General features: G+C 43.7%; 1 protein-coding gene across 9 annotated transcripts in view; it reads right to left on the bottom strand.

Moving 5' to 3' along the window:
• DYNC1I1 (dynein cytoplasmic 1 intermediate chain 1) overlaps positions 1-12,936 on the bottom strand; it is a 332,370-nt gene that overhangs the window by 236,576 nt on the left and 82,858 nt on the right. For all 9 annotated transcript variants that reach the window (XM_066353884.1, XM_066353880.1, XM_066353888.1 and 6 more), the window contains one exon: positions 9,209-9,324. In XM_066353884.1, coding sequence (XP_066209981.1) covers positions 9,209-9,324 — 116 coding nt within the window. The remainder of the gene's footprint in view (positions 1-9,208; positions 9,325-12,936) is intronic.

Below are 12,936 nucleotides of genomic sequence, written 5' to 3' on the forward strand. Positions count from 1 at the left end.
TCAAGAAGGAAGTGGCCCGTGTTCCCTAGGAACATTGCCAAGCCAAAAGGACAGCCACAACCTCTCCAGCTGCACCCTGTAGCAGAGGGTGCCAGTGTCCCAGGGGACAGAAGACATGTCAGAGAGCGCAGCACTCAGCCAGCGTCCTGGGAAGGCCTGGCACGAGGCCAGAGTCCCTCTAATCCTCACAACTCCACCAAGGCCACGAGGTCATGGCCACCTCACCTCTCTCCCCTCTATTCTTGACCTTAGGGAGAAAAGTAGGTGAGGATGAGATTACATGAGAATTCAAGCATTTCCATCCAATTTTAACTGAACATACCGAGTCTGTTTAAAATAAGAGACTGTGCTAAGGTTGCTTCACTTCGTATACTGTTCCCATTTTCCCGACAGCCAGCAGGGTTATAGGCAACCGAGGACAAAAGAAAAATGCAGCATTCTCTCCGCACTTCCGATTTACAAGGCAAGGAACTTCTGTAGCAACACTGCATGTGCAATAACACACATGAGTGTGCTGAGCACATAATAAATATAATTTCTACAATTTTTCTTTTTACCTACCCTTTCTTCTTCTCACACTAGAGTGGGCATTTTTTTAGATGTCTATTTTTGGCTGCCCAGTATCTGAACACCTTCTATTGAAGGGGAGCATACCAAACTAGGTCCAGGTAGAGTCACAGCGTCCCCTAAGACTACAGAAGCGGGGACAAGATAGTGACTCCTCACGTGGCCCCATCACAGCTAATGCGTGGGGCTTCGCTGGTGGACTTCCAAGCGGCTCTTTAAATCTCGAGGGAGCATTGTCAACGTGCTAGCAGAGGTAGAAGTCTACAAGGCGGCAGTGACTACAGAGTTTAACTCCCGAGCATGATGACTGTCCAGTGACAGGAGGTCCAGGAGGCCTAGGTCTTCTTACCAGGCTGAACAGGTTTGGTGCATGATCTCGCTGTGTTAGCTGCTGTCGCCATCAGCTTGGCTGCCATAGCAAAATACCATAGACTAAGCGGCTTAAACAACAGAAATTCATTTTCTCGCAGCTCTGGAGGCTGGGAAGTCCAAGATCAAGTTACTGGCCGATTCAGTTTCTCGTGGGAGCTCTCTTCCTGGCTTGCTGACTCCTCCGCTGTGTCCTCACGTGACCTTTTCTCAGGGCACGCACGTGGAGAGACGACAGCTCTTTTTTCTTCCTCTTCTAAGACCACCAATCCTATCAGGTTAGAATTTTACCCTGATGACCTCACTGAACCCTAATTATTTCCTATGAGCCCTATTTCCAAGTAGTGTCATTGAGCATTGGGCCTGCCTTCTTTCTATTTGACATAATTCTCCAACTTCTCCTCAGTTCTATCAAGTATCTCCTATCCTTCCAGCAAATCTCTTTTCTATTTAAGTTAACCAAAGCTAGTTTTCACCGCTGGCCACCATGAATGCAGAATGGTACCGAAACTGGTATCAGAGGACAGTCACTTGGGGCATGGGGGATGGTGATGTGCTCTAATAGGGGCTAAAGAAAATGAAAATCAGCTGGAGCTCAGGAATGGGAACCCGTCAGCCGTAACAAATCACTGGCTGATTTTTTTTTTCTTCTGTGGTGATCTTTAATGAAGTGTCTTTTGAAAAGAAGGATTTAAGGGATCAAATTGTCACTGCCACTGAATAGTGTGAATGGCATGAAGAATTTAAAGATGCTAGGGTGAGGCAGCAGCCTCTGATGGGACCGGACAGCTTAAAGAAGAGATGACAAGCTCACATCTCTTTATTCGAGCTCAAGGCATCGGCCCAGGGAATTTCTCCGGTTGTGATGAATGTCTACATAAAGATCTGCCAAAATCCAAGACAAATTTAAAATTTTGTGGGTTCCATGACTTCATTCCGCTGAATTGCAGCCTCACCAGCTCATTTATGTGAAAGTTAAAGTGCCATCCAGGAAATAATAGCAAACTGAATAGAGGGGAGAATGCAGAGCCCTGGGAGTACCCCCAGACCACGTTCCACACGAAGCCCTGTTTGACAGCCAAGAGAGACCCACCTCATTTCTCCTGGCATCGCCGTCTGACATGCGGGTTGAGCCAGCTCTGTGCTTCTAACTGTAGACCTCGATCACCTTACCTACAACATGGGGTGTCATGCTAGCAGGACCTGGACAGTAAGTTGGATTGGTACTGTCAATATTTTAAGACATAGGTAGGCTAGAGGATGGGAGAAAAATCTTTAAAGATATAGAGACCTGCTGCTTCAGGAAAGTATCTATGAGTTTAGTGGTCTGGTAAACTCCAAAGTATAGGGCCAGTACCTTGTTTCTGTTATGCTAAGAGTCATACTGCTTAGTGGACCATGCTGGCTTTTGCAGGCAACATATTCAACACTTGCATGTACTTATGTTATCCATTGTACCAGGTAACCCAAAGGGTTTCTACTTCTAAGTGGCTATACTGCTTAGAAATTATAGTCCGGCTGATCCAATGATGCCCAAGTGTCTGTGGCAAATTGGACAGATAGCTCTAAAAGGAAATCACAGAAGAGGTCCTTAGATTTTAGAGCAGGGGTCGGGAACCTATGGCTCACGAGCCAGATGTGGCTTTTTTGATGGCTGCATCTGGCTCGCAGACAAATCTTTAATAAAAAAATAATGTTAAAAATATAAAACATTCTCATGTATTACAATCTATTCATTTCCTACCACTCATGTTCATGGTTGCAGGTGGCTGGAGCCAATCACAGCTGTCCTCTGGGACAACACCAAATTTTTATTGGATAATGCCTAATGTACACGGGCCGTTGTATGGCTCTCACGGAATTCCATTTTAAAATATGTGGTGTTCATGGCTCTCTCAGCCAAAAAGTTTCCCGACCCCTGTTTTAGAGCAATAGCATAGCCTCTTCATTGTGTTATTATTCTTTTGAGAGACAGGTGTTGGTTTGCCACTGAACCCACAAAAAGATTAAAGGTTTCTCCTCTGGAATATCAAGACTGGCTAGCAGCAAGGTTAGTATTGTTTTATCATTTTATTGTCTAACCTAATTTAAGAACTAAAATAAAGCTCTCCTGACTAATAGCTGAAAAAGTGGTTTGGAGATAGGGAAAATGATTTTTTTTTTAAACCAGGACATTCTGACTACTCAATAAAATAATATCTTAGCCTGACCTGTGGTGGCGCAGTGGATAAAGCGTCGACCTGGAAATGCTGAGGTCGCCGGTTCGAAACCCTGGGCTTGCCTGGTCAAGGCACATATGGGAGTTGATGCTTCCAGCTCCTCCCCCCCCCCTCTGTCTCTCCCTCTCCTCTCTAAAATGAATAAATAAAAAAAATTTTAAATAATATCTTAAGCAATAATGCCTGAAATGTCTATCTCTTAAAATGCTTTTTTTTTTTTTTCCTTGTCTTTCAAGAGATTTGCCAAGATATGAGATTAACATTGTGTAAAGAAAACTAATCTCCCCGGAGAGGATCCCTCAATCCCTGACCTTATTAACATGGGCCTGGAGGCTCTACAGTTTGTTCTGAAAGAGGATTAACACTTTAAACCAGTGTCAAAGGGGAAATAGCAGGCATATCTCAAGGAAGCAAAAAATGGTGATGTCAATCTCTCCCTGGAATAGTGTCAGTTTTTATCTAAGGAACAGAAGCTAAAAATAAGATTAGCATGTGTCATCTTCGCTAGGGATTTTTCATTTGCAACCCAGATGCCACCATGGCTTGTCTCCAAACACAGGAGGCTGCTTTAAATAATAAGTTTAGAGAGTGTGTAAGGGCCAGGAAACTGGAAGCCAGCTGAAGAGCTCGAGTCAAGAGGACGTATTAACACCACAGCCTGTTTTCTCCCGTCATCTCCAGGTGTTTCAGAATTGACTTCCACTAGGAAACTGTATCTCTAAGAATGATCTGATTTCAAACTTAAGGTTCCAAGTCAATATTTCCACTTAGACTCTCTACATTACTTCATTTGGCAATTTTGTATGAAAGAATAATGCTCCCGGGGGCCCCCAGTTTAGGCAGCATTAGAAATTCAACTGTTGGCAGTTGAGAACTCAAATCTTAATTTTGATTTCTCCTCACTTCACGTGGAAGGAGGGGCTGACAGAAGCAGCAGAGGTGTAGCTACCTAACAAGGAGGTCATACATGGTCTTTGGCAGTAGTTCTGTGGGCAGCAGGAAGAGAGGGTAAAAGCAAGGACTATCCCAGTGAATATGTGGACTACTAACTATGAAGGGAAAGCCCAGAGCGCTTTCCACACTGACGACAGGATGAGCTTTACTTTGAATCTGCCCTGCAGAGGGTATGACTCGGTCTGTCCAACTATTTAGCAAGTGTAATGGCTGAACTTGGATATGGCTGACCTCACAAAAAGGAGGAGAATCTATGATGTTATCATTAACTTGGAGTGGTTCTCTACAAGTCAAAGAGGTCTTCTCACCCAAGGCCCTCTGCCAAGCTGAGGTGAAGTGACTATCAGGCTGGCGTTGTGGGTCTCAACTTCTGACCCTAACAATGGGTTGTGGTAGAGCAAGAGTGTGGGGGTTACAGGGTGGGGGGGGGAGAGGGAGGGGGTTGGGGGAGGGGAGGGGCACAAAGAAAACCAGTTAGAAGGTGACGGAAGACAATTGGACTTTGGGTGATGGGAATACAGCATAATCAAATGTCAAAATAACCTAGAGATCTTTTCTCTGAACATATGTACCCTGATTTATCAATGTCACCCCATTAAAATTAATTTTAAAAAAAAGAAAAAAAAAGAACTGAGATGTCCAATACAGGAGTCACTAGCTGATGCAGCTCTGGAATGCTTGAGATGTAGCTAATGCAACTAAGGAACTGAATTTTTTCCTTTTATTTAAGTTTAATTAATTTAAGTTTAAATTTTAAAACTGATATTCAGTTTGATTATTGAAAAGCTTTTAAATACATTTGGAATGACGGTGCTATATGTATCTGCATTTTCAATTTGTAATTTTATAAAATCTTGTTGCGGTTCAAGTATTTCCAATAAAAATGTAGCGTCTGAATTGGGATACACTGTTAGCATAAAATTCGAAACAAATTTTGAAGATTTAATATAAAAAGAATATACAATATCTCATTGATAGTTTTCATGTTGATTACATATTGAAATAATAATGTTTTTAACATGCTGGTTTAAATAACACATTATTAAAATGAACAGTGGCTCATTATGTTTCTACTGGACAGTGCTGGACCATGAAGGGCAACTGTATATAAATATATACAGCTTCTCTATTGAGCGTGTGCTGGAAGGATGCGAAGCCAAAGCAGACATTCTCCTCAACCAACCAGGAAAATCTATTTTTTTAAGTGCAAAGGTGAAACAAGAGCCCTCCTTAGCCACCTTCCTGCATACCTGTTCCAAACTCGAAGTACTGTAATTAGTACCTCTGTACAACAAAAGCTTGATGAGGGCTTTGCGCTCTCCTGGTCCACCCCAGGCTGCCTCGGGCACTTTCTCCTTCAGTTCTCATAGCTGCTGTCCCTTCATGAGTAGTCAGTGTCTGCCCCAGCCTGGGGACTGAAATAAAGGTCTGGCTGCAGAGAAGCATTCAACTCCCCTCCCACACAATCTCTCTTTCATAACTTTGCCTTAAAAAATCCATCAAGGCCAGTGTAGCCTTAATGTGCGGAACCTACTCCATCTTCCCTGAAGTGCTACGGCGTTTTCTCTTCCTTCCTTTTTATTCCTCTAGGATCATTTTTTTTCTTCATTTCTTCCATTGGTATCCATTGAGCTCTTTCATTAGCCCGGCACTGTGTTGAGCCTAGAGGTAAATACACACACACACACACACACACACACACACACACACACCCCTTGCCTCCAAGAAGATCAGTCTAAAAGGTAGACATTTAAATAATAATTAAACAGCATGATAAGAGAAATGAACTGTGCCTATATGAGAGGGAATGTCAACCAGAAGTGGAATCACCAAGAAGCTGACCCTTGACTGGCCCTGAAGGAAGGTGAACAGAAGACGGAGCGTTTCAGGCAGGGAGACAGTGTGTGCAGGTGCACTGGGGCACGAGGCTGCTCAGCACCCTGGAAAATGCGAGAAAACTGGTCTGTCTTGGATACAAGAAAGAAAGCATGGGAGGAAAATGAAGGAAGAGGGGTGGCCAACAGGAAGTCACTAAGTTTGCATTTATAAGATACCATGAAAAGAAGAAGAAGTTCCAAGAACTCTTCAAAGCTATCAGCAGGTTGTGTACCCCTCCTCTTCTTCCTGCTCCCTCCAGGATGGTCGGCATCTTCCCAGTATGTTACTAAATTCTCACTCTTCCAGGGTCTTTGTAGAACTTGGAGTTTCCAAGGTGTCTGGCGTTATCTTTGTCATTCAATAGCACTTGTTGGGTGTCTATTATGATGGTAACTTACCCGCTATAATAAAGATGCAGAAGACCAGCTTCCTAACTAACATCAGGACCTCAAGGTCAGGAAAAGAAGACATTACTAACAGGCAAAGCAGAGGTATTTTGGCAGAAATCCATATATATATATATATATATATATATATATATATATATATATATATTTTTTTTTTTTTTTTTTTTTTCATTTCTTACTACTTGGGAATAAAAAGCATATGTTTAAAATATTTGTGGGTTGGAGAGATCGTGCTCCCCCAAAATCAGTGTTTTGTATTCTTAGCCTTCTTTCTTTGCAACTAATGACAGGTAAGCAGAGAAGTTAGGTCTAAGCTTGGACTGAAAACAACAATGACAACAACAATAAAAACAATGTTTATGCAGACGTCATTCCTAAATTTTCCTGGTTTAAATCATTCTCTGGAGTGTTTCTTGTAACAAGTCATTATGATCACAAATTAAGATGTTCATTTTAGTACATAGTGGAGAAAAGAGTTAAGCTTAGGCAAATCCCAAGTACTTTCCCCTTCATTTTAAAGAATAAAACGGGAACATGTAAAATAAAGTGCACAAGAACTCCTTTAAATGCAGAACAGGTCGATACTCTGAGCTAATTAGTTTGAATATATTAACTTTTCCATAGTTGCATAATAACATTAAAAAAATCACCATTCCTTCATAAACTATGGGCAAGAATGACCTCAAGTGAATCTTATATGCATCGCAGCTTAAAATATTATCCACGCACGAGCCTCACTGTGTCATACACTCAGTGGTTTGTTGTTTCCTGCCTGGAGATAGCTGCAAGCCCCCACACTGGAAGCCCACCCAAACCTGGCCGTGGTAATCCTCGCGGCCCCGCTCTCCCTCTGCCAGCTCCCCGCACAGAGCAGGCGAAAGGCAGGCTCTGGACGCCTCCATCAGCCACGTGGCTGGGCGACTCCGGGCAGCCAAAGTTCAAGGGATCATCAGTGGTGAGAGGACAGTTTGCTGAACCCCAATCTAAAGTCTAAACCTATTGGTTATTGATGGCTTTAATGTCAAGAACGACAGTAGCTGGTTTTGAGTTCAGGTCCTGTTTTGCGGAATCTGAACTGCTGAGACACCCATCACCACAAAACACTCTATGAGTCTGGTTAACAAAACAGAACGGACTTCTGCCAATGGCTGAGAAATAAATTCCTTCTCTCCGCTGCCGGGACCACAGCGTAACAAGGGCTCCCAAGCTCTCACTGCAGTAATAAAATGGAATTCACCGACTTTCCCTTTTGATGTGTCCAGTTTAAAAGTTTTGGAATTGATGCTTGTTCTTCCTTAATTTATATTCCCTTGTAAATATTTCTGTACTTTTTCCAATATCTGAAATCTACACATTAAAAAAAAATCAACTCCTTCTCCTATTTCAGTTGTGTAACTTTATGTTATGAGTCAAATTTGGGGCTAAATAAACATACCTCAGGTTACGGTCTGCAAATACCTCTGGCAGCAAATTAACTCAAACAAATGTTTGGGTTGGGCGGTGAGGTTGTTTTTCAACGATTTTCCTGATCTGCCCGGAGGCCCAAGGATAGACTAGATGAACTCCCAAAGGTTTTTCTAACTTTCTGCTACATTAATAAACAGGTCTCTTGTTTGTTACAGTGGGCACTGTAAAATTTCACCACCAGAGGGTGCTACTTGTTTGCTTCTAAAAATCCATTTCATTACCAGATTTGAAAAATGGCGAGGCCTTGCTACCAAGGAACCATCCTCACGCCAGCCAGCGTTACCCAGGGTTGGTTCTCAAGAAATCAGATTTCATTTTGCTTTTGACATTATATGTCTAAAACCAACATTTGAAACAAAGTAACTTGCACAAACCAAACTGCACTGATTTGTATCTGTGCTGTAAACCAAGCAGGGAATATGAATCACTTCATGTTATGGCTTTTGTACAGTATTCATTACATAAAACAGTAAAACCAGAATTCGGACATCCTCATTGCCACACCAAGCAATAAAAAACATAAAGTAAATAAAGAACATGCTTAGTTATAACGATAATGCTATTCTCGAGCAAGGCAATCTTTACTTATCCTAGTGGGTTTTTGTTGGGGTTTTTTTGTTTGTTTGTTTGTTTGTTTTTGCTGTTGTTGTTTTTGACCCATTGAGATTTTAATACAAATTTTCCACTTGAGGTGTTTTTTTGGTATGTAAGAAGGAGGCCTGAGTCAATTCCCATTCACCTTTGCTGAGCTTGCATTGCAAGGCTTTTAAATTATTGCAAGACATGCTAGCATGCTGTCACCTGAATTGGCAAAGAAAATCAGGTCAGAAAAGCTATTCTGTAAAGTGCCAGATCATAGTAAAGATTTTGGACTATGTGAGCCATAAATTCTTTGTCACAAATTCTCAACCTTACCATTGTACCCAGAAAGCAACTATGTAAACAAATATACCTGGGTGTGTGTGTATTCCAGAACACTATTTTGAGCAACAGGTAGTAGGCTGTAGTTTGCTGACTCCTACAAATGATGAATCCTAATTTTAAAAAATTCAAAAAAATATCTATTACATCACCTTATGATGATTTCTCCCATCCAAAGTTTTGACAACGTGTGACCTCACTAAATAATCCAGAGTCAAGTTCACAGGTCCTTTGGAGGAGTACCACTGGATTCCTTCCTCAGAGCTTTCAAAATCAGAGACAGAGAAGACTTAAACCCTCACTGTGTCATTATGTTTGTGTTCTGTGAAGAACTCTTATAGTAAAATATGAATTCAACAAAAGGATGTGACTCTCTGACAATTTCCCTGAGGATAATATGGAAAATAAACAAAAGAAATAGTTCACCTTCGGACTGATGTGTAGCCAGAGGAGTCTGGGTCTCCTTGGAGTAGGACACTACCTCCCTGGGCAGGAAATCCACTTGGGTAACCTTCGACACTCCCAGTTTATGTAGTCTTCGTCTGTAAGTAACAGAGAACAAATGCTTAGAGAGAGAAAACATTTCATGCCAAAGAGCTATCAGTAATAAAACAAAGGGTCGAACAAACCCCCAATACCCCCAGCTTTCGATACAAGTGTCAGGGAGAGCAAGTAGAACTGACCCTGGCTGGAAGTCAGGGCTCTTGGGTTCTTGGGCCAGTTTGGCGTTAATTTTCTGAGTGACGTCAGCTAGTTCCCTCATGCTGACCCTAAGGTTTTCTATCTGTAAACAAGGTCTCAGTCCAGCTCAGATAAGATGGCTTCTACTCTGAGCATCTCTGATTTTCCTTGACTCAAGTTCATAAAAGAAATTTTCATTTGTAATATAAAATTCTAGTCTCTTAGGTGACAAAAGTATCAAAAGGTACAAAAGTATCCTCAAGTGTGAAGAAGAGAGAAATGTAGGCCCTGGCTGGTTGGTTCAGTGGCAGAGCATTGGCCCAGAGTGTGGAAGTCCCAGGTTCAATTTCTGGTCAGGGCACAGAGGAGAAGTGAACATCTGCTCCTCCACCCCTCCACAACCTTCTTCTCTCTCTCTCTCTCCTTCTCTCTCTCTCTCTCCCCTCCCACAGCCATGGCTCAAATGGTTTGAGCAAGTTAGCCCTGGGTGCTGAGGATGGCTCCATGGCCTAACCTCAGGCACTGAAATAGCTTGGTTGCTGACCAACAGAGCAGCAGCCCTACATGGGTAGAGCATTGCCTGGTAGGGAGCTTGCCTGGTGGTTCCTGGTCAGGGCACATGAGGGAGTCTGTCCCTCTGCCTTTCACTTAATAAAAAAAAAAGGAGAGAAAGAGAGAGAGAGAGATATGATTCCTGAATGGAGTGCCAGCAATGAGAAGATATTCCAAGGGGGAGTATAACATCTCTCATTTCTCCAGAAAAGTAACCAACACAAACGAGCATATGAAATTGTTAAAGACACACTGATGTAGCACAGCAGAGCAGAAGCATTGGCAAACATTGATAATTTTTGCTTGGATTTCCCAAATGAACTGTGACCGTGTAAAACACATTTCTGAATATTTCTGTAACACTTGAAGTGTTTTCAGACGTCTTTCACCTTGTGAGGCGTATGGGCAGATGTCACCCTCATCGACAGCTTATAGATGAGGGAAGTGAGAACCGGAACTGAAGTTCTGTTGTCCTGAGTCCTGGTCTAGTGCTTTTGCCACTAAGCCAGACTCCTGCCTAAGGTTCTCGGTGATTTCTGAGTTACTGCAGAAGTCTGAAGTGCCTCCTGAGTCCCCCAGGGAGCGTCCCATCATGGAGAGGCATAGTCTGGTGGGTAAAAATGGAAACACTAGCCTCACCACTTGTCATCTCCATATATGTGATCTTGACAACTTATCTAACCTGTATCTCAGTTTCCTCATCTGTAAAATGGAAATATTCCTAGTACTTACTATTAAGGCTGTTATGGGTAATGTATACGAACCACAAACATATAACGTAGGTATTATGTATACAAATATACAAAACTTACAGACATATATCTTACAACAGTTCTGGAACAGTATATTTTGTACATACATTTAGTATTAATATCGAACATATCCTATTATATCTCTTAAAAATTTACAGGTGTACAGTACACATGTGAGAGAAGAAAAAAGAGAGAAAGGTGAAACAACCATTTAACAACCATCTCACGTTCTCTGGCTCTCCAGGGTTAGTAAAAGCACACTCTACTCACGTTACTGCTTTTAATTATTGTTAGATGGCACAGGCTCATTGTATTTATTTTTTTAGTAGTAACCATAGAAAAATGAAAAAAAATTCATAGCACAGCCAGGAATTTCTATGCACAATTTCCCAAGCATTCTTGGAAGACAAAAATTTCTTCTTTTCTACGAGTTACTAAAACACTGAGGTAAGATCTAAGGCAGGGGTCCCCAAACTACGGCCCGCGGGCCACATGCGGCCCCCTGAGGCCATTTATCCGGCCCCCGCCGCACTTCCGGAAGGGGCACCTCTTTCATTGGTGCTCAGTGAGAGGAGCATAGTTCCCATTGAAATACTGGTCAGTTTGTTGATTTAAATTTACTTGTTCTTTATTTTAAATATTGTATTTGTTACTGTTTTGTTTTTTTACTTTAAAATAAGATATGTGCAGTGTGCATAGGGATTTGTTCATAGTTTTTTTTTTATAGTCCGGCCCTCCAACGATCCGAGTGACAGTGAACTGGCCCCTGTGTAAAAAGTTTGGGGACCCCTGATCTAAGGCGCACACAAAGTAGACGCCAACCTGCTTCAGCTGGTCTGGAGAATGAGCCCAGCTGGACAGCCCTGCAGTCCCAGTAAGCATCCCGTAGCCCGAGCTCCACACAGGCCCGGCTGTCCCAGTAAGCATCCCGTAGCCCGAGCTCCACACAGGCCCGGCTGTCCCAGTAAGCATCCCGTAGCCCGAGCTCCACACAGGCCCGGCTGTCCCAGTAAGCATCCCGTAGCCCGAGCCCACGCAGGCCCGGCTGTCCCAGTAAGCATCCCGTGGCCCGAGCCCACGCAGGCCCGGCTGTCCCAGTAAGCATCCCGTGGCCCGAGCCCACGCAGGCCCGGCTGTCCCAGTAAGCATCCCGTGGCCCGAGCCCACGCAGGCCCGGCTGTCCCAGTAAGCATCCCGTGGCCCGAGCCCACGCAGGCCCGGCTGTCCCAGTAAGCATCCCGTGGCCCGAGCCCACGCAGGCCCGGCTGTCCCAGTAAGCTTCCGTAGCCCGAGCTCCACGCAGGCCCGGCTGTCCCAGTAAGCATCCCGTAGCCCGAGCCCACGCAGGCCCGGCTGTCCCAGTAAGCTTCCGTAGCCCGAGCTCCACGCAGGCCCCGGCTGCATGGCCGCCTTCACCCCGAAGTCTGGACCGCAGGGTGTCCACAGGCTGGGTCCTGCACCCCGCCATGCAGCCTCTTCACCCAGAATCAGGGGAAAACATAAAATACACTAAGCACAAAAGTACCAAACAAGGTAAAACATTCAAAATTTCAAAATAAGAAATTCAAGTATTATTTTAAAGCCTTCTCGGATCTCAGAGATGAATGTTTTCCATACTAGAAGGGGGTCTTCCTTCAAGCATGTGAAGAAGGAAGTATGAATAGATACCCCATGGCAACTTGAGGCAAAGCCCTTCCTGGTGTTGAACAGCCTGGGACACCTTTCTCCACTATAAGCAAAAAGATAGAAAAGAAACATGGACCAATAATGCACCCCACCACTTCAGATGGGGGTCACCCCTGGCATGGAGAGATCACCCTACACCTCAGACTTCAATGGGCATCTGTGGGAAGCCCAGAGATCTCCACAATCTCACCAAGAGGTACCAACTCCTCCAGGCAGGGATTCCAGTGTGTCTTGCTAATGGGACATAAACTCCAGGTCTACTTTGCTGGGTGACCAGCAGCAGGCTCTGGACGGCAGGAGGCTGACCTGTAATTTTATCATCCTCTACAGCAAACTGAAACCAACTGGTGAGGCAGTAGAGTTAAGTCATGAACTCATTAAGAAATTGCTTTCAAATCCCTGCTTGACACGCACCAGCCAAACGGCCTGTGAAAGCTTTGGGCAAGTGACAAAGCCCGCTCAGCCTCATGTTTCTTATCTGTA

Source organism: Saccopteryx leptura, chromosome 12, assembly GCF_036850995.1.
Source record: "Saccopteryx leptura isolate mSacLep1 chromosome 12, mSacLep1_pri_phased_curated, whole genome shotgun sequence".
In the NCBI taxonomy this organism is placed as follows: Eukaryota; Metazoa; Chordata; class Mammalia; order Chiroptera; family Emballonuridae; genus Saccopteryx; species Saccopteryx leptura.